This window comes from Pongo abelii, chromosome 11 (assembly GCF_028885655.2).
Source record: "Pongo abelii isolate AG06213 chromosome 11, NHGRI_mPonAbe1-v2.0_pri, whole genome shotgun sequence".
Classification (NCBI taxonomy): Eukaryota; Metazoa; Chordata; class Mammalia; order Primates; family Hominidae; genus Pongo; species Pongo abelii.
The window spans coordinates 42,646,137-42,672,970 of NC_071996.2; the positions used below are offsets into that span (position 1 = coordinate 42,646,137).

Genomic DNA, 26,834 nt, shown 5'->3' on the forward strand with positions numbered 1-26,834 from the left:
TTTTACTATCTGTTCTTTACCTTTAAAACAGAAATTCTAACATCACTGTAACTTCATTTTAATGCTAATGTGAAAAGTATCATAGAAATAAAAATGAACTTTAATCATCTAACATGTTTCAGAAAATCCAAAGAATTATGTTTGTATTGTCATGTTCAAGTGTTATATATAGCCTATTTAATAAATCAAGTATTACTGTATTCCTATTTTAAAAGTTCCACTATCTCATTGTTAGCAATTGTTATTTATCCATTCTTATATATACATTTCCAAAAAGATCATTTAAAAAACACAAACTCTTATGTTGCACCTCAATAGCCTGCTCATTGTGAGAATCTGGTGTTTCTGTTTTGGGGGAGGCACTTTTGACTGTATAGCAAGCGATACTGAGGGACCTTGATCCCTGCCCTTTCTTCCTTACATAAAGGGAAGAGGGTCTGCATCTCCACATGGGCTTTTCCAAGGTAAAATGGGTAGGAAACTTTGGCTCACACCATTTCTCAGATGGGATCTCGGATTACCCCAGAGATCTCAGCCCATGATCTCTGGGGTAAGTGGAATGGAATAGTAAAAGAAGATTCCGCAGCTTATCCTGATATGGTGCACAGGACATAGAGAACAATGTATGCTCATTAATTGAAATACAATTCTGTCATGCTACAGTTTCATCACAAAGAACAAATGAGCTTTATGAGGAAACATGATTTGGATAGTTTATATGAAATTGTGTTTCGCTTTTATGTACTTATCAAAGGCACATATTTATATATCAGTCATATTTTCAATTACTAAAAAATACTTTCAAATATCCCAATTTTGCAGGTTTGCATAAATTTCATTCATAATGATAATACAAATCATATTTAGAGTAAATTCTAAAATGAGAGTAAATAAAATGTTGATGCTCTTTGTAATAAAATTTTATTGGGCCTTGTTTGGCAGAGCAACATAACTCATCTGGCACCCTTGGCGAGCTCTCAGCGGAAGCTGTGACATGGACACTTTATGGCATGCTTTCCTATCTCATATTCTTATTTATTATACTCCCAAGCAAGGCAAGTGATAGAGTCCAGTCCTTTATAAGCCCTTCCTTTAAAAAGCTATTAAAAGAGGTCTGGAGTGAGGATTGATCTCTAACCTCAGTGGCATAAACTTATTTCACGATAGAAACTGAATGGCACCACTCTTTAGCCGCAATGTTCTGTTTTCCATTCACTTAATCTTAAAGCCAAAGAGCAAAAGGCAGTGCGATGAAAGTCAAACTCGATGATTTTTGTTTTAGTTACTTCCCAGAACACATTATTCCTTCTGTTTGCTTTGATCATAATGTTCAAAGTCAGATTAAGAAAAAAAGGATTAATGTGTGTTTTCGTTAGACAGGTCTTTTGCTCCTCCTTCAACAAATCAACTTGCAACAGAAAAGCAAACCTACTTATTGTCAATAACAATGATGAAATAATTAACAGCCTGAGCTAATCTAATTGAATAATACTACATGTAGTTTTTGAAAGTATGCTGAATGCCAGCATTTCTTGCTTACTCAGGAATATTTGGTCTAGGGAATGATATGACCGTCTTATTATATAATGGATTTTCATAATTCCTAGATATTCACAGTAGATGTTGAATAAGTTCAGGTCAAATTAAAGTGAACTAGACTTACTCTCTAGTCATAAAAACTGCAATGGGCACAATACGGAATTTTAGAATAAAAACAATCTACAAAGTTTTTACAATTTATTACGGAACTGCAATGTCAATTGGTATCCAAGTGCTTTTATAAATTAAGCTGGATGTCCACTTACTTGCAAAATATATCTTCACTGTCTTTATTTATAATGCAGTGCCCCCCATGGCACCTTACACACTTGTCAGCCTCACATTTTGGTCCTTCATAGCGTGTTGGACAGACACATTCAACACTTCCATCATCCCCAATGGTACATGATTCAGAATTCACACAATAGTGGTGGCACACGTCTAGGAAAAAAAGGCACAACAGAAAAATAAAATTATATTACAGGACATTTTTCTTCAGTCATAATTAAGGTGACCCTTTCATTTATTACTTAAAAATAATCAATAGGTTAATTTACAAAAGCAGCTTATAATTACACATGAAGTACAATTCTTTAATAATGCTATTGATTCTCCTCTTTGAATTAGGCATCATTTTCCTCTGGCTAAGAGAAGAGAGCTTATATTGCTGTAATGCTAGCTGACAAACTCTTTTGATTCTGAATATTAAAGCTTAAGTTAACAAGTTCCCTTAGCTTTCTTTCTAATGAACAACGTAAGTATAGTTTGAAATGAACAGAAATGCTTAACATTTCTTTGGATGTCATTTATTGTTGGCTCCTTCACTCCTCTTTTCATCTAGAGAACAGAGTAATGTTTGGTTTTTGGACGCCGAAAGAATGAGGGTCGTGATTAAATCGGTATACTATTGGAGGCTATATGAGTAAGCCACAAACTGTTTCTCATAAATGCAGAATGTTGTCAAACCGACAAACTGTGTATGCCACCCAGAAGGACTGCTGAGGGCAGTCAACAATCCAGGCACAAATGTTTCTTATGATTAGGCATAATTGAAGCCTGTCAGTAACAATACAAACCTGTGATCAATTAAGCAGTCCACCTGCTCTTGTTACCCAATAAATAGGAAGGGCTGTAGAAGCTCAGCAGTTGCCTTTGCTCACTAGAAGCAGAGAGCTGTCTTCTTCTTCCCCTGGCCCTATCCTTAAAGCAGTTTCTTTTGTCTTAAGTTTTCATTTCTAAGTTCGTCCCTTCATTCAGTCTTGTAATGATGGTCTCAAGCAGTAACAGTAGTAACTGCTGTAATGACGGCCTCAAGGAGTCACAGTGGCAGTCAGGCACATGTGGTGAGCAGAGGACTCCTACCCCTGCACCAGACTTTAGTGTTGTGGAAAGAAACCTCCTTGTACATGTAGCAGAACAAACCCAGGTATTTTCTGCATGCCTGAGCAGATGAGCAAACAACGAGTTATGCCTCTCATGGAACTCCGAGAGGAAAGCAAACTGGGAGACTAACCGATCCATCATTCATGGGGAATAATAACAAAAATCTAGGCTATTATCCTTTTCTAAGGTAAGAGACTAATCTTCCCAACAGTAAGGAAACTCCCTGTAATCTGAACCTATTGTTTTGAAGGCCATTTCTCATTGAGCATCAGAGACGATTTTCTCAACTAGAAAGGAACACTTCACCCAAATATTTCTATACCCCTTGAACATGCATAATGAAACAAAGACCATTTAATAATATAACAACCACTCTAACAATAGAATTAGACATTCTGCTTCTGTCTTTTGAAAAGCAAACATGTTCATGTTTTTATATATGAATATATTATAATTTATCACACTTAAATATTGAAATTAATAATATAAATGATCCTATGCAAAATAATTGATTAAATTGATTCCAGACTTTGTGTTTAGAAAATGCAAATTCCTTTTATCTATTTAATTGTGAAGCAATATTAAATGAGATTAGCCGAGATAAAAATCACAATTTATAAACTTCATCTTGCTATATTGACAATTATAAGAGGTAAGAAAAATTAAAACATAATTTATAATTCTCATGTTTATGTTTATCTAGCCCTTTATTAAATCAGACAGAAATTAAATTTATTGACAGACTGGCTTCATATTTATGGAAATTTATTTCAAGCATTCCCATGCTTGCTGTTGCACTGTGCCAAGTACCTTCATTGAGATTTAGGGTTGAAGCCTATTAATATGGGTTTTGGCTATATGTAAGACATACAGCACTTTCAAAAGGTAAGAGAGTTGGAGATCTGAAATTTAACATAGTGTTAGTAGCCATACATTATGGTTTCTGTAGTCGTTCTAGGCTTGGAGGGTATATATACACAACACAAATGCTGTTTTTATTTATGAAGAGTATATCAACAGCAGTCTATGTGATCATCCAGAACAGCCTCCCATTCAATGCAGAAATCTCTGAAGAACAACCTTCTTTAGGCAGGTTGCACGATACCTCTAATTCATAAAAAGCTCTTTTAATATTGTCCCCAACTGCTTTAAAGTTTCATCCACTGGGGCTGATTAGCTGTCTGATGAGACATAGAAGTCTGCTGATGTTTCTTTGCAACATTTTCTTACTATGTCATTATTCAAAGGTTGCCATGGCGGATATAATTAATTATAGAATCATATAGGGAACTTATTTGCAGATGAAAATTCCAGTGCCTTTCCCTGCCACCCACTCCTAGATTATAATTCATAGGTCTGAAATGGGGCCCAGGTGGTTCCCATGGGAACTAGAAAATGTAAGAAATGATGATCTGGAGAGAATTTTACTAGTTGGTAAAGAGACTACATTGTTTAATACTTGTAAATAGATTTGATTTGACCAAAATAGCTTATTTATTAACTAACATTGAAAACCAAAATCAAAATGTAATGTTTCATGTAAAATTTTGAAGCACTTTGTTTTTATAACTATACCCCTGAAAAGACCCAAATAACTAGAAAAAAATGGATTAATATTCTGGAGGTTGATGAATGTCCAGGACCACACTCCAGCAAAGAGTAGTTTGTATTTAACTTAAAGTACTGAAGGTCAAAGTTTAAAACTTATCTACAGTATGCTAATTATAAGTAATTTTGTGCATAAATTAAATCTTAGATTAATATTAAAAAGATGGGCTGGGTGCGGTAGCTCACACCTGTAATTCCAGCACTTTGGGAGGCCGAGGTGGGTGGATCATCTGAGGTCAGGGGTTCGAGACTAGCCTAGCAAATATGGTGAAACCCCCTCTCTACTAAAAATACAAAAAATTAGCTGGATGTGGTGGCGGGCACCTGTAATCCAGCTATTCAGGAGGCTGAGGCAGGAGAATCGCTTGAACCCAGGAGGCAGAGGTTGCAGTGAGCCAAGATCATGACATTGCACTCCAGCCTGGGCAACAAGAGTGAAACTCTATCTCAAAATAAATAAATAAATCAAAAATAAATGAAAAGATGTGGCCCTGTACATAACTCACTAGTAATCAAGGAGATGAAAATTAACACTTCAATGAAATACCAATACACACCCACCAGATTGATAATACAATAATAGTGGAAACTCTCATCTACTACTACTCGTGGGAGAGAATATTGGTTCAACCAATTTGGAAAATGGTTGGCAGTATCTCCTAAGTTTCAGCATACGCACACCTTATGACCTAGCACTTCCACTGTTAACATATACCCAAAAGAAAAGCATGCACATGTATGTCAAGAAACATACACGTAATATGCACAGCAATATTTTTGAAAGCCCACATTTTAAAAAATCCAAATGTCTGTCCCAGGAATGGATAAGCTATGTTTCATTTATACAATAAAATGCACATATGCAAACACACACACATACACAAAATGCAGCTATAAGCAAAAATATGGATGAATCTCACAAAAATTGAGAAAAAGACACAAAATATATATATTACATTTTTATATAAGGTTCAAAGGTTAAATTGAATCTATGGTTTTAGAAGTCAAGAAGGATTTATCTTACGGGAGAGGAGAAAGGAGAGTGATGAAGAACATGAGGGAATTTTGCAGTGCTGATAATGTTTTTCTTGACTTGAATGCTGGTTTAAACTGATGTGTACACCTTGTAATATTTAATTGAACTGTTTACTTGTGATTTTTAAACTTTTTTGTGTATATTACACTTCAACAGAGAATGCTTTTTCTTTTTTAAAAAAGGCACATAAGCAACCTTAGAATGTTTTAGAAATTCTCATTTATTTAGCTAACTAGGCTAAATAGTTTTTCTCTTTGTAGGAACAACTTTTAAAAGGAATTCATGGTTCACTTTTTATGCTTTACAGAAAATCCTTCACTCTTTAATGCGTCCAATATTTTTTTCATAGCATGTCAGATGCGCATTATTCAATGCAGTTGATTGGCCTCATGGCATAAAAATGGAATCCAAGACTGTAAAAGAAATGTTTGCTTATGATAAAATTGGGAAATAAGCAAATATTAGAATTTGCACTTTAATAAATAATTCTAAATTGCGTGTTTTTAAGCCATGCCATTTTTTCCCCTCTAAAAACGGCAGAAATCATTTTATGCTCTGAACCCTTTCTCTACAGATATTCAAATGGGAAGACATTTCATTTTTCCCAGTTCACATTCTTAACACTCCATGCTGAGTTGAAATTCAGGGGCAAAGAGTTGCTCACTACACTCCAGCCCTGGCAGAGTTGCCTCCTATTGCCTTTCTATGAAAATCTTCTATCTCCAGTTATTTGGCTTAATATTTGAAGCATGTGGAAGCTGCTGAGTTAGATGTTTGACTGGACTGTTTTCTGCACCCTGGTTAGGATTCTAGTGCCTATTCTTCGACGTTTTTGTAACATCTTTGTCCCTTTCTCTTGCCTCCTTCCCTCTCCACTCTCTCTCTCTCTTTCTCTCTTTCTTTCTTGTCTTAAAGGCTTTCCTATTTACTCATTTCCCACTCCAAGACTCCTGAACACAGGAGAAAGCAGATCTTACTTAGTAATAGACTTCAGCATCTGATATTTCAGCTATGACGCAATCATTGGATACTTGTAAATTGTAAAGCAAAATAATCTCTTCAAGTGTCCTCTGTTATTTCAAGTGTTATCACAGTGCATGCTATGTGCAAGTCCAGGGAAGAGTTTGAAACATCTGATGGTGTTTTCTGTTTCTAAACTGGGTGATTCAAACAAAGCCCAGGTTTTCTGTAATTGACTCAAAGTAATAACTGCAATGTTAATAAATCATAAGAATGCCAGTTTAATTTCTCTCTCACTCCCTTCACATCTATAATGCACTTAGAATTACAAGCATCTATGTAAACTTGTATAAATATGTGCCATATTTTCATCAGTGTTACCTCTCTATATACTCTCACATAATTACTACACACTGATATTTAAATTCCAAGTATCAATTCAGCTATTTATCTAATAAAATGAATACTTCATTAGTACTTCTCAGCCCAGTGGAAACTGGCTTACTAATTTAGCAAAGTATGAAGAATAGTATATGAGAAGGCTTCCTCAGTATGTAATTGTTTACTTTGGTTCTAAAGGTTACTTTACTGATCTATAAGCTCTGAAGAAAAAAAAAAAAAGAGAAAATAGTTACTAAATAAACACCATTTTATTTTTTATACCACAGCACTAAAAATATTAATGATCCCATTGAGGTGACTACTTTAAGCACCAAAAATACTTTAAAACCATTTTGAAAGTAGCCTTTATAAAAGATAGATACATATTTTCTTAAGTAAAATGTATTGATATTTTACTAATCATTTATCACTAAGAGGATCAATTATTTGTATGAACTTACCTTTGTTGAAGTTTTATACCCTTCGGATTTATTTTTTATATTTCACGTTTGCTAAGTGAAATGTTAGTGAATATGGAGAAGTAGGCAAATCTAAATGAAAAACTTAATAGTTTCCCCAAAAATAAAAGAGACAGTGGGCAGCAACGGATGGCCTTCTACTTTCTAATACAGATACACAATCACTCAACTCACACTCCACTTTCACACACAAATTTGTATGTGAAATTTGTTGTTCAAATTTTAAATTTAGCTTAATAATAGCACTAAAATAAAGTTGGAAATAGTGATAGATGGAAAATGACAGTTTAGAAGAAAAATATAGATACAAGATTTTTTTGTTGCAGGGGGTGGGATAAAGAAGGGATTCAAGATAGAAAAGAGTGGTTGAAGACAAGATAGATGAGTCTAGGTACATTGGTCAGTAGAAACAGTCGATTTATGAACTGTAGTTAATCATCTTATGAACAACATGTAATTTGGCTATAAATATAAAATGGAAATGATGAATTCATAATTGATTATTTGCTGTGGACAAGTATGTGCCTTATTATATACTAGGAACCCAGGAAAGAGCTCAGAAATGCATGATGGGACACTAGCTCTGAGATAACTGACAAGTCAATCATAAGGTTAAAGCAAGAAGAAAAAAGGACCCAACATTGATCTAAATGGTTACTGTGGCAAAAGCCTAAAGTTATTACTACCCAAAGTAATGTCTTCCTTCCTATTGAGCATTCCATCTCATAAGTTTTGAGCATTTTACTGACCTGAATGGCATAACAGATGAGATAGTCTATATATGGTACGAAGGAATAATAATGAAATGTAACTAATCTGTTCTAAGAAAGTAGAGTGAACCATGAACTTACACAACCCTTTATATTCACAATATAAAAATTTTTATAACCTCTGTTAGGGTAATTACACTAAGAACTACCTAGTAGCACCAAACACAATAATGTAATCTAAAGGACAATGATGAATATGTAATTACAGAGTATTCATAAGGTAATTAGGTAGATAGTAACTGAAGAATAAATGAATGGCTAATGTCTGCAACAGAAGTAAAGTAATTTTCAAGGGAGATCATTATTGCACACTCTCTCTTTTTCTTTCTCTTTTAATGTTTCATGTAACCAGAAATACAAGTAAATACATTTTCCTTTAATCTTTTCACAGTAATAGACTCTACATAAAAATATGTGCATGTATGTGCAAATGCACAGGTTTACAAATATTTATTGAAAGCCATATAGCTATACAATCTATAACTGCATTTAACTTATTTCCCTAATATTTTTCTATAGAAAAGTAATTGCCAAAACTATTTAGCTATTTACTCATATTTGCAACTGTGCTATTCATTGTAATAATTAGTGAAGTGTGAAATTTAAAGAGAAGAAAATCAAAATAAACTAATATCAGCTAAGCAGGGTATGAAGATACCATATAAGGGTAATGAGAAACTGGAGAGCCTTTAATGGCAAATACAGAAAGGGGAAACTAATTAGATGAGAATTAGACATTAATATAATTGCATTATATGAATGTAAACTAATTAGATGAGAATTAGACATTAATATAATTGCATTGTATGAATGTACACTTATTGTTCACTGAATTTTAATCTGGCCTTTAAAAATAAATTTTGTGAAATGGTTTTTTATTCATCATTTAAGTATGCGTTTGATAATTTAAGGCTGCATTGACACACACAAACCAACAACAAATTAAAAGTAGGATGGAATTACCATCACAAAGACTAGGTAAATTTCACAGTGCATATCCCCAGGCATTCTATAACTGAGGAGCCAGTTTCAGTGCAATTTATATTCCACCTTCACTGTTATATTTAATTGTGTCACAGAGGCAGTAGATCCTATGAATTCTGCTGATATTATCCCTGCAGAGTGGTTTATGGTTGCTTCCACATCTGTATGAAATGTAGAATTTCCAGAGCAACCAACAATATAATTTTATAAACTTTCGATGAATACTTATACTGGGATAAGATAATAAGGAAAAGAAAAAAAAATTGGCCAGAATTTGAGGTACTGGAAGCCTAAGTCCAGTCCTTCCTTGGCCTAACAATGTGACCTCACCTGAGTTACCTGATTAAGCTCTCCAAGATATCTTTTGGTCATCTTTGAACTGAGGCAGTTACATTAAATCATGCCTAAGATTATGTCATTATTCCTTCCTCACCCACCAATTTCCAATGGTGCCCTCTATCTAGGACTAGAGCCTTCTTTTAGTAAAATGATGTAAATGATAATTATGATGTTGATAAACACTCATTTTTCAGTGTCTCCTACATGCCAGGCACATGGGTTTGGTATAGTCACAGGCATTAGATGGTATTATCCTCTTTTTATAGATAAATACACTGATGCACATAGAGGTTAAGCAGTTGCCAAGGCTTGCACACAAACAAGAGGTAGAACAGAACTTCAAATCCAAATAGGCCAACTCTAGAGGATAAATTCTTATTTTTCATATTTAGTGATTCATAAATACGTTCAGGAAAACAAATCTACAAAGCGATTTGAATATCTTTGCTGTTCTCTTTCCTTTCTGTGTATTTAAAATGGAAAGTATCCCATCTCTGTGGATATCTTAGGACCTACCCAGCAGTTGGAATATTAAAGGATCCTGTAGCAGCAAAGGCAACAGACCCACAAGAAGTCTGCATGATAATGACACAGACTATAATCTCAAAGCTCAGGGACACAAGCTGGCATTCTCACACCTGAGCTGAAGGTTCAAACGTCAGATGTTATCCTCTGCAGCCTCTCATTCCAATCCAAGTTAGATGTTTGTTTCTCTATCTATGGATAGTTGGTTCAAAGCATGGGATTCTCACACTTGAAGAAAACACTTAACCATCAAGATGATCTATTCATTATCAGACATGATCAACTCTGGGTCACTCTAAACAAATAAGAAACCAAAATAATAGCCAAGAAATCACAAAGTAAGACATACCTACAGCATTATCATTTACTTACATCTAATTTAGGATGAGGACATTTGAAAGGTTTTCTGGAAAATTTTATAATTCTAAATATGTTGTTAAGAGCAATTGTGGCCTTTCATTACCTAGAGATACGTAGCAGTAGATGAGTGTCAGTTTTTCATCTAGCATGGCTTAGGAGTCAAAATACATAGAGTAACTTGTATACATTGTATACAATTTGTATAGAATTTTATGTCTTTGAAGAATTAAATCAGAAAATAGAATTTAAAGACTTAAGTAATATTGGGATTTATCCTTTTATAGATTCCTCAAATGTTTTACGCAGCCTAAGATTTTTAATAACTAAACTTTATTGCATAGTGCTAAATATACCTTCCAAAGTCAGAGCTGTGTTTAATAAAGTAGGCAAACATTAAATCCAGGTATGCCAATTAAATATTCACTGAGGAAAAAATGTCTGCAAAACTCTGATTAGAAATGATAAATTTTCATCACGAAAGCATGCCTAAGGAAATATCACTTTCTATTATACTAATGAAAATAGTAATGTATTTCAAATATTTCTATTTAAAGGAATTTTGAAAATTAAAGAATAAAATCTATCTTGATCAGTGACATCTCTAAGTGTCCAGGGAGAAGGAAAATGTAAAACTCAGCCAAATTATCAAAAATTTGATTTGAGTGAGCGACATGGGGTGGGATTTTGAAAGTATCAGCATTTAAATTTTTGACAAACTGCCATTGTAAAATGCATATTAACAATGATGGCATCAATAGTTTTCAAAATCATCAAAAATCAACTCAGAACTATCATAACAATGTTTTTTAATCATACAAACTTACAAGAGGTATTCATAATTTTTGTTTATAAACAGTGTTTTGGGTTGAGTAGTTCTTTATTTTTAAAGTAGTCCAGCTATAAAAGATTTTAGCAAGTAACTATAAGTGGTAAAGTCATTTGAGACTTGTGAGCAAGCTGAGTTGCAGATGACAGCTAAATATGGCTTATCAGATGAGGCTAACTGAAATCCAAATAAGTGAATAAGCATATGAAGGCCTGAAAAAAGAATGGAAATGAAGCATGCAAATATAGGCGACGCCTCCACAGCCATAAACAAGCCATTTGCCATATTTAGGCCCTAATTTCTCTATCAAGACACTGAGTATGTATTAAGGTTCAATTAATTTCAACCTAATACAATTTATTAACATCTACTGTGTTAGTATCTACAATATTAATATTGTACATGTCTCCAGAGTGCTTAAAATCTGATAGACTCCAAAAGGCTAACATAGCGGAAAACAATTAAGATCAATACTGGATTTTCATTAACAAATACATGGCTTTTTTTCCCAAAAAAAAAAAAAAAAAGCTTTTCAGAGTGCAAAGTAATGACTCAATTTTCAAAAACTGGAAAGGAATTCATGGAGAAATGCATGGTGGATAAAGCTGGATAGGAGGTAATCATGAAAAAGATTTCCATCTCAGATGAGAGCATCATGAGAAAAGTTATTGTCATCATGTTGTATGTAGCCTAACTGGAGGGCAGGCAATATCTCACCTCATCATAGTGAGAGAATACAAGACCATCTTATGCACACCCATACAGTTCCTAATTTTATCTTTCCCTTTCTTTCTGTTTCCTTTTTCATTCTTTCCTCCTTTCTATCTATTTTATATCCTTCCATCCTTACTTTCTTCCTCTTTCAAGCTACCCACTTCAAATCTATAGTTGAAGCAATGATTTCTGATATACATAAATGTACTTCTAGTTTTTTTTTAGTGTTACAGTGCAACCAAAAATATGAGTGAAAAGTTAGATGATAGATAAATAGAGGGATGATAAAGATAGATGCATATTTATCTCTCCATATATATATATATCTTGCCATATATATATATATCTCTTGCTATATATACATATATCTTGCTATATATACATATATCTTGCTATATATATGTCTTGCTATATATATGTATATATATATGTATATATATATATCTTGCTACCACCCCAGTGTAGAAATCTCTCTCTATATATATATATCCATCTATATCTATATATGGGTATCAATATACCTACCTATATCTATATGCCTATATACCTAGGTATCTATATATACCTATGTATAACTAGATATCTATCTCTATATGTACCTAGATATTTATATACCTAGATATCTCTCTCTATATATATATATGGATATCTATATACCTACCTATATCTATATACCTATATACCTATATATACCTAGATATCTATATATACCTATGTATAACTAGATATCTATCTCTATATGTACCTAGATATTTATATACCTAGATATCTCTCTCTCTGTATATATATATATGGATATCTATATACCTATCTATATATTTATATATGGATAATCCCTATATCTCTCTCTCTATATATATGTGTGTGTAGATACATATATATATCTACATCTATATCTATATATGGATATATATGGATAGAGATATAGATAAGTATATGTATCTACACACACACACATATACATATATATATATAGAGAGAAATTTCTATATTGTGTGATAGCAAGATATATATAGATAGGTGTGTGTGTATATATATAGAGAGAGAGAGATTTCTACACTGGTGTGATAGCAAGAAGAAAAATAGATTATGTAGAAGTGATTATTATTTAGTCAGAATTCACTAAAATATTGAGAGTCATCTTGAAAAGGTCACCTGGCAGAATAATATATACAAACTAGCAAGGATCCCCTGGTTAACTGTGCCATTTCTTTAGGTCAGATATGTATAAACAAACAATTTATTGATATGTAATAATCAGGTTCTCTCTGTACTAAGACTTTCATAATAATTCAAAGGTTTCAGAAAATCACTTTAATTATATTGTTAATGGCATTTAACCTTTAACAAGATTAGAAGTATGCATTCAATCACTGTAATTAATCAATAAAATACTAATCCCAGATGCTTTTATTTAGAAAGACTATTTTTAAAAATCATCCTCATAAATTGTTCTGCCCTTAAGGAGAAGGGATTCAGTCATTACTCTTTCATGTGTATAGTGTACATAAAGATACTGCAGTGAGAAACTATATGATACAGTAAGTATTGTGTTTTTGCTTTTGAAGCCTCTGACCTTTCTCTTTATTCAGGAAGTGGTTAGATTCTTAATTATACTTCTTTACTTTTCATAATCTCTAGTCTCACTACCTGACATATAACATGTTTGCATATTCTTTATAAATAAAGCAGTACAATAAGAGCAGTTTTCTGTTTTATTCATAATGAAATCCCAAGCCTCAGTGGCTGGCACACAGTAGATGCTCTACTAATATTTGTTGAATTAATAAATGAGCACTTCGCCTTGGAAAGCAGGGCACTATGGAAGGCAGAGAACAAGAGTAATACTGCTGATTGTTTAGCTTTAAAACCCCTAAGCAAGTTATAAACTTTTATAAATATTGGATCATCCAACGCTGGTTCATCCTATTCTGAAACTGACCGAAGTTTGCCAGCATGGGTTTGTGTTCAGATGGAGGAATAAAAGAGGGAGACTGGAAAGGAAAATCACTTGGGAAGCAAAGACAGATGCCATCAAGTGCCAATGAGAGAGCCCTTGGATATCCAGTGCCTACATAAAACAGACACTCAGATGCTGGATCAGTGAACCAACTATTGGCCACTCTAGACATGCCGTATGAATAAAAATGTGACTTGCCAAATTTCCAGAAATGTGGCATGCCACAGAATTAGACTAAGCTTTTCAGCTTCCAGTGGTCATAATCTAATCTGTGCATGGAAGTAAGCCCAATCATAAAACTATTTTCATCAGTGTTCTGATCTACTTACTTTCAATGACTCAATGCAAAAGTCCATTCTATATTCATGTATCATTTTAGAAATTATGAAGTGAAGCATCTGATGCTATAAAAATAATATGTTTATTTTCATTATCTAAATTATGATACCTAAATATATATGACCTTATATATATATATTATCATCATAAGCACTCAAAATATCTATTAAAATGAAAATTATAAAAATATTTGCATTTAATTTTACAATTTACAGAAGACTTCTTATAGATTATCGCACTTTAAACTTACAATTTTAGGAAATATTAACTTTATTTTACAGATAGTGTAACTGAGTGTCACCTGTGATGATGAAAATAATAGTTTGAGAAACCAAAGTTATAGCATACTTTTTGTTAGTTCATACATATTTACTTCAGATAGTTTTACATGATTAAAAAAGAATATTTTAATTCTGCATCTTCACCTCTAAAACCTAGCATTTCTTCAAAGTCTAGATTCTCATTTGACATATTCTAGGAGTGTGAACTCAGACTATATATCCAACAAAGTTCAAAAATCCACTGAAATTGTTTTAAAACATTTTATTTATTTATTTAGGTCTAGATAAGGGATCTGACCAAAAAGTTCAGAACCTAAAAAAAATCAGAATCCTACACTACTTTCTAATGTAAGGAGCACTGAAATCTGCAGTTGAAAAATTCTAGCTTAATTCTAGTTCTTCATGGTCTAGAGGTACCATGGAAGTAACCATAATTCTTGTCCTGAGATGTTAATCGAGCAGTCAGTTAAATCAGGTGCCATTCATTATGTGGTCCTATCCATCTGAATTTGTTTCTGCCAATAAGTTGATTCATTTCTGTCAGTTGATTTTCAAGGAAAGGTTGCTCTGAGATCATCATTATAAATCTTCCAAGTTCTCAAAACTAATAAAATACAAATTGTTTTGTCAAACTGAAATTTAGATCATATTATTACCATGCATTTAGACATGGATCTTCAAGGGATATTGCAAGTAAAAAAAAAAAAAAAATCCAAATGTAGTCACTTGATCTTTGAACTAATCGTACTAATAGTACTATATTACAAACTAAGTGGCTTCCTATTCCCATGGTGCTCTGTACTTAAGATGTATCTGATTCTGTGAAGCAACCCCTGCTACACTGGTTTTTCTCTTAATAGGTTATTTTCATATTATCGAGGATCTATATTGTGAAAAATTATTGTCTGTCTCTGGCATGATGTTACATTTTAATTTAACTTTTATTTGTTGGAACTTTCACTTTATTTGTTGGAAAATGTAGTGGATTTAAAAATGTCTACATTTATTTAATCAGATTTATGATGTATTTTTGCATCTATAAAAATGAAATTAAATGCACTATTTCATATATTTTCTATTTCTGCTATTATATATTCTTTATTTGATGATAGGTTATATGACCATCAGGTAAATTATAAATCTTTCCTCCTTTCTCTCATCTTTATACCCTTGGACTCAGAACATATAAATTTAAAATTTCGGGTTTTTTTTTTTTTTTTCCTTGACAGCTGACTATGGCATACTGACTCATAGTCTCTTTTGCCATTTGTATCTATAATAAGGATAAATACCAAATGTTCCTAGCAGTATACCTACAAAAGAGGTTATATCTTTTATATAAAACAGACTCATAATACCAATTTGTAGTCATTAAATCTTTGGTAGTTAAACATAAAGTTTATCATATTATCTATAAGAAAGGAATTTAATTCCTTCTCTTTAAAGCATTTAAAGATTTCTGACTCATAGCATTTTTTTCAAAGCATGTTTAGTAGACATTCCAAATTTGATATAAATAACTATGTTTAAAAGTTACTCTTAAATTTACATTTGAACTTTTAAAAGTGATGTTAGCAGAGGCATTTAACTAGCAACAATTTGTTTGATTTGAGGTAAGCCTCAAATAAATATTTTTGTTTAATCTGTATGTCTCTGAATAATTTATGTGCTACATGGCTTTAAATACTCAATTTTGTTTTCAGGTAATTATTTGTGAATCCATGCAGTTTACTTAACACCAAGTATAGCAGAATCACAGTCATGGCTTCTATTCATGAAAAGCCATGCATTTTTTTTTTTTTTTTTCAGGGAGAGGAGATTTCCCAACAGATATTTAATTACAAATCCCTTAAAAGATTAGTAGTAGTTGTGAGACATACCATTTTTCAACCTACAGCTAAGTAACTTTGAGATGCCTTTCATTGTCTTTATACTGCTTTGTATATGGATTCTTCTTTATGTTGTAAAAAGAAGGGTCAAAACATGTCTATAATGCTAACATTGGCATAAAAGTAGAAGATTAAACCACCTTGGCATGAGTAAAAGTGAAGCATTGTGAGATTAAAGTTGCCTCAATATCAGGTGAAGCTGGCATGGAAAAAAGTTCCTGCTATGATGCCAACAAGAGTAATTAAGCACTCTTAAAATTTTTTATTCAGTACTGCTCACCAAAATTACTAAATATAATTACTAATATTTCAAGTGCAAGTTCCATGGTGTAGAGATAAGTTTATCAATAGTTTAATTTCATAAACATGCTGCTGAAATTTCAAACAATTATGTGAAAAGTAATGGTATGCTTGTAAGAAGTATGAAATAAAGTCCATTTCTGATCTTTTATCATTTTTGACTATACAATTCGAAGTCCGCTTTATCTAACTTTTACTCTAAAAAGATATGTCAGTTGTTTTTCTATTCATCAAAGTTATACAAGCCAAGTATCTTCAAAAAACTTTTATACTGATATATCCCCAATGCTTAGAGCAATGAATGATATTTAATGTTGTTTCATATATATCAGTTGAATGAGTTAATTTTAATAATCAGCATTTGTAGTTTCAAATCACATATGACTTAATATCTGCTTGGAAAAACATACATCAGTTTCTAATACATTTCCTTTTATGTATAAGCAGGTACGCCTAAAATTATTTTCCTCTTATTATTTTTACTTTTTTTTAAATGAAGGCATAACATTAAAAATCTGTTTGAAAAGTCTAGTTTTACTATTGGGTCAAAATGGTCTTCAACAAATTTTTACAACCCTGACAATTTTTTTGAAATTATCTAGGGTAAAAGAATAACTAAAATAATTAATTATTTTACCCTTACCTCAACACTCTCTATCATTATCACACTAGAAAATATATGTATCTATTCCCTTCACATTGATTAAAATCTGATTTTATTTTTACACTTTTTTTTAAATCTTTGAAACTGGAATGTAAGCACCCAGTTTCTCATGTACCATCAAGGATCTTCATGAGTTTTTAAGAAAATATAGCCCAGAACTCTGATCCTGCCTTTGGAGAGGGATCTTGCTAGAGCACAGAAAAATAATTGGGCCTAGCAGTCTGTAAACAGGATCTTTCACTTTGCTCACATGAATCCAAACTCCTAAATTCCAGGCACTGAGTTCACTTGCAAGATTGATGAGGTATGCAAAACACTGTAGCCTGTTTAATATTCTAGCGGGGTAGATATTCATGAACAATATGAATATAAAGTGAAAAATGGCAAAGAGAAGTACTGAGATTCTAGGGAAAAGGAGAGTTAAGAAGACAAAGTAGGGGGATTAAAGAGGTTTAGCAGACATTGAGGGCCTAATATGTCACGAAAAAGAGGTATTAACAATTATAGCAGATGCACTTTGGAGGCAATAAATAGGTTTTCAAGTTAGAAGAAAAGGTACATAAAGTAATGTGCTGCATTAATCCAGACAAGGGATGATAAGAACCTGAATGAAGACAACACTTACTTTCTCATTAAGAAGAAAAAAGTTGGGAGACAGTAGACAGGGCTCCAGTAATGCTGTGCTAGTCTAAGTGTGAATGTTGTAAAGAATCTTAAATATTCAAATACCGAGGAAGGGGTTGGTTCTTATGGGTACTTTCACTTTCCAAATCACAATTCTTTCTCAAAGCTTTAGGCTCGGTTCGAATAATTGACCTTCATATTAACAGGAACAACTGAAAAGATTCTATTCTCTTTTCCTGATCATTTTTAAAATGCTTTGGTCTCTTTTAGCTGGGCCTGCCATAAGCTTAACAGCTCAAGATTAAAGTTTCTATTAGTGCCTCTTTTCTATGGTGTAGAAGTTTGAAAGACCAGGTTGAGCCAGTATGCCATTTGAGCTTTGAGTGTTCTAGTGAGTCTCTAAAAGTCACAGCATGGTGTGCAGGATATTGAATGGCAGAAAAATATATTAGACCAGGAGAAGCCTAGTTTTCAGAGTCAGATGTGCTCTCTAAATTGCAGATTAGGGAAAACTGTTTAATCTCATTTTGTTGGCACTTGCGAATTTGGACTAATAATATTAAAGGGTTGTGTGAACATTTGTTGAAAGGATACATATTCACATATTAGATAAAATAATGTGTCATAGCAACATCTCTGGGATGAAAACATTACACATGTTTACTGAGTGTGATTTCTCTTGCCAGCCCTCCTGTAGAAAAATCTAATAGAAACAGGAAAAATAAATTTCCAAAGGCTTTCCCTTTGCATATGCTGTTCCCTCTTTGCATATGCTGTTCCCCCTTGATGCTTCCCCTTTGCATATGCTATTCCTTTGTGTATGCTGTTCCCCCTTGCTGCTTCCCTTTCTCATCTCCTTAGCTTCTTGATTTCTTGTGATCTCAGCTTAGACACCACTTCCTTCAAGAAATTTTCTTAAAGGCTAAACTCTATGGTCTTTCTGAGGGTTCCAGTAGCCTCTGTGTTTCATTAAATTGACCTGTAATAACTTGTTTCCTTTTTAGAATCAGACATTACCCTGTGAGTTTATTGAGAACAGAAAATATTTCTGACCTCACTATTTCCTTTCTTAATGCCGAACATAGTGACAGGCTCATTGTAAACATCAAAACATATTCGCTGATGAACTGACTCATGGGATAAAGCTACCCTAGAAGACAAATGATAAAAATAATCCCATCGTGTCATCAAATATGATAGGCTTATATCTATAGTGCATAATTATTTTATAAGTTACTTGATAGTCTGTGGTTCTAATACCGACTACAAAACATTATATCTTTGGATTACTGTCGGGTACTTCTAACTCTGTAAGTAGGGACATTACTTAATGTCTGTACTTACTGGAACCAGGGAGAGTAAGCCATACAGGTATACTTCTGGTAAGTCTAGTTCTAATTGAAATTATAATGGTTCCCCAAGCAGGTTACTAGAGGACTTTGAAAGTGTCAATGAGAGAACAAGCAGGTTTTCACTTAATTTGACTACCTAGTTCTTAGACACAGATCCAATTGGTCTTAATTGGCCCGGTTGGCCTAATGTTGTTTTCATTTAATCACAAATAACTTCAGATATTGGTTAACCTCATGTTTAACACCTAGATTTAAATCCAAAATGTCATGCTCACTTGTTTATTTATTTTTATTTATACTAGTAATCCTTGTTCTAGAATAGCGAGAAGTGCAGCTATATTTGTTCTTTAACAACTTACTTAAAGAATACTTGATTTTACTTTTACCATTATTTATCTTTGCCTCTCCTCCCTGGGCTGCTGCTGTTAAAATTAATTTGCATTTCAGGCCTCAGGACTTTATATTGCTATTAGAGTTATGAAATGTTTTTACTCAGCACAACTAAGAGCTGATGTTTTACCTCCCACTAATGGACCTTTAATTAGGCACTGTAATGAACCATTCTGTCATTCCTTCTTTTATAGAGAGAAGATTTTGTATATGCAAGATACAATTTTGACAGAACACCAGGTCCACTGAACCTTGTCGGCTTACGTCTAATAGATCCTAAATTTATTATGTTTTTGTCAGCTGTTGAATTTGTCATTTTAATGCCACTGTCCACAGACTTATTATGCTGCCAAAAAAACAGTATCACCATACGCAAGAATGTTTGTTGACATCTTGATCAACAACTCCTGGGGTCCAATTCTAACTATAATATTACTACTTTGGGAACTTGAGCAAGTTATTTAACCTCTGTCTAAGGATTAATTGGTTAATTTTAATAAGTGCTGTGCAGTAAAAGGTGGGAAGTGCTCTGACTACTAATAGTGATAATAAAATTATAATGCAGCTCTTTATAAAGCATCAGGCTACCTCAGACTGTGATTCTATTAAGTTGTCAATTAAAACATAAGCTAACTGAATTTATTCTTTGGAAGGATCCAAACTGCTATACAAACTATGGCCACATATTTTTAAACTTAGTTTAAAAAAATTAAGAATACTGTTGTTTCAACTAATGAAAAAATAAAAACAAGAGGGGAAAATGACATGTTCTATGTTGCTCTACCAATTGGGAACCAAAAGACAGAGGAGAAAATACTAGCTCTAGTTGAACCACATACAGTTACAAGATCGTTGAACACTGATTAAATGTAATTTTACATTTAAAGTAAATTGATTTTAAATTGATGTTCTTTTGTTAACATTTATTCAAATCATTTATTTTTATTTATGTATTTATTTGTGTGATTCATTGTTCATTTGGCAAGTGCCATTGTTGGTTGTAGTCTCAAAAAGATCCCAGACAAGTAAGGGGAATGTACATAATCAACAGGTAAAAATGATCAGAGTCAGAAGAGTAGGGAGAGTTTGATTCAAACTGAGAATTTGAACAATTTCAAAAAGAAAATGGTGTTTAAGCTGAGCAGAGTCACAATGTCAGGGAAGCTGGCTCTATATAGGGAAGGGCAATTGGTGTGGTTTTACTAGAATAAAGGAGAGGCTGCAGACCTAGGATGGATAGTAATAGGGGTCTTCATTAAGTGGGATAGTAGTATTGTCCTTCATTTGCATGGAATCATTTGGGGTCATGACAATGGTGGAACAGAAAATAAACACACATGAGTTAGTGGGTGGAAGTTGTGTTGAGATAGTCTGCTGTGTTGTGAGGAGGGGAATGAGAGTGGTGAAGATGTGAGCAATACATGAGAAAGGATAATTAGTGTTATTTATTTATTTATTTATTCATTTATTTACTGAGATGAGTCTTGCTCTGTTGCCCAGGCTGGAGTGCAGTGGTGTGATCTCGGCTCACTGCAAGCTCCACCTCCTGGGTTCACGCCATCATCCTGCCTCAGCCTCCCTAGTAGCTGGGACTACAGGCGCCTGCCACCACGCCCAGCTAGTTTTTTGTATTTTTAGTAGAGATGGGGTTTCACCGTCTCTAGACCAGGATGGTCTCGATTTCCTGACCTCATGATCCGCCCGCCTCAGCCTCTCAAAGTGCTGGGATTACAGGTGTGAGCCACTGAGCCCAGCTAATTAGTGTTATAAAATAATATAGGGATGTATGGTTGTAACCAGGTTGTATTTTCATATAAACTTCTGGCCTGTGATGCACATCATTTAAGAAATAATTTAGGCACTGTGAAAAGGAACATTGGCCTAGGGTAGGGGCATCTACATATGTCAAGGAAAGGCTAGCCTAATATTATAAGAATAAACATTTGGAAAATAAACTACTTAAAAATAAATGTTTTCTTGCTTCTGCAGAAGAGGCCCCTCTGTACCATCAGAGGCAAGATACTAAGTGTTACGCTTGATTCTCAAATAAGCCGATGATTATAGCTTGACTCTGTGCTGTTTCATGTAGTTCCTAAAATGACCAAAGACCTAGGCCACAATGATATTTAATGTAACTTTTGGGGGTGTGACCTGAGCCCTGAAGCTAAATTGCCTGGTTTGAATCTTGGCTCTCACAAATGCTAAATAGGTAATATTCAGAAGCCTATTTTTCCCTGGTGTCCTCTTCTGTAATGAGAGTAAAAACAATATCTAGTTTATTGGTAGGATTAAATGAATTAATAAAACTAATGCAAAAAAGGAATTAACTACAAGTGTCCTTGGGTGTAGAAAAATCTCAATAAATGTGACTGTGATAGAAAGCAATTTTATTGTGAATAAAATGAACTGTGACTGACTTTTTGAGAATAGATACTTTGGGGCAAAGAAAGGGAGCATGGAGATCCATTAGTGATAATCCAGGCAAGAGATACTGGTAGAATGGAGTGGTGAGAAGTATTCAGATGCTGAGTATATTTAAAGGTAAAATTGAGAGTGAAAACAGGAGGTTAAAAAAAAGGGGGGTCAAAAAAATTCAATTATTTTAGTCTGGACGGTGAGTATATTTTCTTTTAAAGAGATAGAAAAGACTATAGTACAAATTGAGCATCTCTAATTGGAAAGTCTGAAATGTAAAATATTCCAATATCCAACAGTTTTGAGTGCCAACGTGATGCCACAAGTGCAAAATTTCACACCTGACCTCCCGTAATGAGGGCAGAAGATTAGTAAAAAATACATATAAAATTACCTTCAGGCTATGTGTATAAAGTGTATATGAAACAGGAATTTTGTATTTAGACTTTTGTTCAATCCCCAAGATACCTCATTATACAGATGGACATATTCTAAAATTCGAAAAAATCTGAAATCCAAAATACTTCCGGTCTCGAGTATTTCAGATAAAGGATATGCAGCTCGTTGAAAAATCATGGGGTAAAAGCAAATTATAAATTAGAGTAATATAAATTAGAGTAATAACAGTATAAATTAGAGTAATAACAAGCTGTCGAATAGACAATTAGGTATAAAAACCTGGAATTCAGGAAATAGGTTAAGCAGGATATGTAAATTTACGGTCATTAGTATTTGGATGATGTTTAAAAAAAACATGCAATTGGGTGAAATTGCCGAGGCAGTAGGTCTCAATTTTGGTTGCGTGTGTGAAACATCTGAAAGATTTAAATAATGTAGATACCCCAACACAGGCTAGAGGAGTGAAAATCTTTGTAGACGATGTTTTAAGAAGGACGAAATGATTAACTGCTGAAAGTAGATGTAAAATAAGAACTGAGATTTGATCATTACATATGGCAACATGGAGGACATTAAATAAAATCAATTAACTTGACTTTCATAAAAGATATTTCAGCAGAACAGCAAAGACAAAAACCTGACAGGTGGGATCAAAGAAAAAATATAAATGGAAGAATTGTGGAGAACAACTATATTTTCAAGTAATGCTTCTGTGAAAAAAGAGAAGGAGAGAGTAGAAAAATAAGGTTATTACAAAAAAGAGATGTGGGCACAAGTGAAGGTTTTTTCCAGAAAGAACTTGGCAGACAGGAAAATAGTCATAAAGCAGGAGAAAGAGAGAACAATTGTGGGAGATGTGTTCATGAGTAGCCAAGAGGGGTCAGGACTTGAGATGGAGAGCACAGGATTAGATGTAGCCTGGGGTTCCTAGTAACAAGAAGAAAGACAAGCACATGGGCATAGGAGAAAGAAGCTGGGGGGATGTGCTAGTGTGAGTTTGCGGCAGCTCTCTTTAGATGGTTTCTATTCATATCAATGAAATATAAAGCAAGTTTCTCAGCTGAGGGTAAAGTTAGGGAGAAAGCACTGGAGGTTTCATGAGAAGGAAAAGGTGTGACATAGACATCTAGGGGAGCGGGAGCGTCAATGGATTAGGGAACTACATAGAAAGCCTTAGTAAGTGCCCATTTGAAATTAGTGATAGAACTGAAATGAGGCTAACCAATATAATTATGTGTTTTTCTTCAGTTGCATTCGCCTATGGGATGTCAATTCAGGACAGATGGAGAATTGGATTTAACTATGGTTATGATTTGCTAAGAAGTGCAAAAGAGGGGAAGAGAGAGGAAGGGAGCTGAGGGTGTACACAGGGAATGGTTATAATAATGGACCATGCAATCGAAGCTGAGGGAGGAAGAAAGATAAAATCTTTACAATAACAGAAAGGTGAAGAATGGGTAAATAATTGTTGGAGTGACACAGACTGAACCTGAAAAATAGGGGATGGCTAAAATTAAGATAATGGAAGGAGTGGATACAGGAAATCAGAAGATTAACGTAAACATCAAAGCTGGCTTCTGGGTGTTGTTTTACTTACAGTACTGACATCTGTCTCCGGTGTATTCTGGCTGGCAGTGGCAGTAAGGCTGGTTTCCAGCAGTCACAATGCAGGTTCCTCCATTTTGACAAAAATCCTCACAGACTGTCTTACCACAGTTTGGCCCAGTGAAACCCAGTGCACAACTGCAGGTGGGTCTCCCTATTGGAAGGAATAAGTAATAAAAAGCAAATTATTCGACCAAAATAGTTTATTTTCAAGGAATTTTCATGGGATAAAAGTTGAGAAGCCAGGTTTCTGGTCAAGGTCTGTCCACGATTTACTCTGTGACTTTAGGCAGTAACAATACTTCTTTGGGTCTCAGTTTTTCATATGTTCGAGGAAATCTAGGTTAGAAGATATCCAAGTTTCAATTCAGTAAAATAATCAAAGATCGTTTTATGAATAATTAATTATACTTGCATGCATGTATTGTTTGCTTAAAGTACTTCTTATTTTTACTTCTGTTCTCATATCCATTTGGCCCTTCCAATTATTTTTATTCTACTCATATGTGATAATACAGATTATATTTTCATTAGAACCTAAAATACAATTTCACATTGTTCAAACATCAGCTACCAACCACCGCTGAATCTACATAAAACATTAGATTACACGTTATAAATAAATCTTGTAATAAGTTTAAAGTAGACATGTAATTTATAATAATTAGATTTAGTAACATTAACTACTCTATTTGACTTAAATACACATACTGTGGTTAGTACATAAGTGCTAAATCTTATTTTGTCTAATTTTGATATTGTTATTCATGAGAATGGACTGTACTTGTAGTCTAGTAAATAATAGGATGACTTAGAAGTTTACCATGAACAACACATAAGATCAAATATGACAGATCACCTTTGACTATTTTTCTTTATTTACTCTGTGGGGACTATCATCAGGATGAAAGGTGAACAATCCTGTGTGGTGTTTTGAACACAACACAGTTAACTCTTGTATATTAGGAATAAGTTTCTCTAACTGCTCAGACTGTCAAGGACTGAGTACAAAATGAAATATGGAACTAGCTCTGTAGGAGACGAGAAGAAAAAAGAAAAAATGAACGGATATCATTTAAATGGTAAAATAATAAGTTTCAAAGTTTGCAAAAATGTAAAGAAACAACATGAAAGAGCATGAGAGAGACTTAGTTATAGATTTCAGTTAACTAAGACTCAGACAATATCACTCAGTTGACTAGCATTAGAGAATATTCAAGCCATCTCTCTCTTATCTTTGTCTTATCTTTGTAGACCTAGAGAATATTCATGCCATTTCTCTGTCATCTTTGTAGACACAGAAGTGTAATTAAACTGATTAGAGAAATGCATGAGTGTAAATCTAAGACTTAAGTGTGAAAATGATATAATTTTCTCTATTGCTATAGATTCTACATTGAAGAAGTCTAAATCTTTTGAGAAACATTCCTCAGTGAATACAATGCTTACAAATAAAATTCATATACATTTTTAAGAAAATGAGTGAATTGAGGCTCCATAACTTATTTACTTCGAAAGGACTCTACATGCTCAAAAATGGTAGAGACTGATGCTCTAAATGAGCAAAGTAATATACATTTTTATGGTGAGTAATATTTCTTTAAAACTTAGCATTTATGAATGTTATTAGTTTGGTGGCAGATAAATGCCTATTAATGGCCTGAGAAGGTAAATTTTATATACGTTAAATGCTGAGTAATCTCATATTTTTTTGTTGCCAAAAATGTTCACTAACTTCTAGTAGATATTTTCCTTAAAATGGCAATGCATTTTTCTAGTTCTTGTTGATATAGACATACAATATCTTCATTGGCACATTAGTAGGTGAAAAACAAAGCTACAGGACAACAAAACAAATAATGGTAGTAAATGAAGAGGTTAATAATTGTTGGAATGTGATTAATGAAAAAAACAAGAGCCCAAAGCAACAGAAGTAATTATTCAATTACAGTCAATAGATGCCTTACAGAAATATAGAACAAGTAAATAGCAATAAAAATTACCATGAGCAAAACAATGAAATAAACAGTGCATAAAGTATAAAAACAATTAAAGTACATTAGAACAATCTGAAAAGGTGCCACACAAACATATGATGTGATCACTGTGGATTCATTGTTTCCTATGTGTTTTTCTTTTTTTGTTTAAATTAGGGTTGGAAAAAGAAGTAAAATGATACAAGTGTGAAAGAAACAAACGGTACCTGCTGAGGTACTTGAAAATTCTTCTATCCCCATCACTCAGAGAAATGACACTGAGCTTTCATAGTTTTGTCTCATTTACAGCTGTTTTGAAACTACAGCAGAGTGACTAGGTTGTCCACAGCTAGCATATATCTTAGATCATTCAGAATGCAGCTGAATTATTTTAAAAGTTCTTATTTCTCTTCCTTTGAAGAGCACATTTCTTTTTCACAAGTAGAAATCTTCATATTCAGGGGAATATTATCTAACAGAAATTATTTGGTGATACAGCTGATCTTTTGTTTGCTGATGGGAAATGAACCTTCTGTTGCAGAATTGTATAATGGGCCCTATTTGCTGTTTTCAAGAATCTCTCTAGGTGCACCCTAAGACGTTGGATTGGATTCATTTACAGAGATTTTTAGGTAGCAGAATTTGATTTTGATACTTGAAAAAGAAACAGTCCTGTTACAATGATTAAGGTATAGATTTGTAGCAGCGATGCATCCAGGGAGCTGGGGAGTTGACA

General features: G+C 33.5%; 1 protein-coding gene across 1 annotated transcript in view; it reads right to left on the bottom strand.

Annotated features, from left to right (window-relative positions):
• LRP1B (LDL receptor related protein 1B) overlaps positions 1-26,834 on the bottom strand; it is a 1,899,171-nt gene that overhangs the window by 43,030 nt on the left and 1,829,307 nt on the right. The window contains exons 84-85 of the mRNA XM_024243817.3: positions 24,115-24,276; positions 1,806-1,980 (exon numbers count right to left, since the gene is read on the bottom strand). Coding sequence (XP_024099585.3) covers positions 1,806-1,980; positions 24,115-24,276 — 337 coding nt within the window. The remainder of the gene's footprint in view (positions 1-1,805; positions 1,981-24,114; positions 24,277-26,834) is intronic.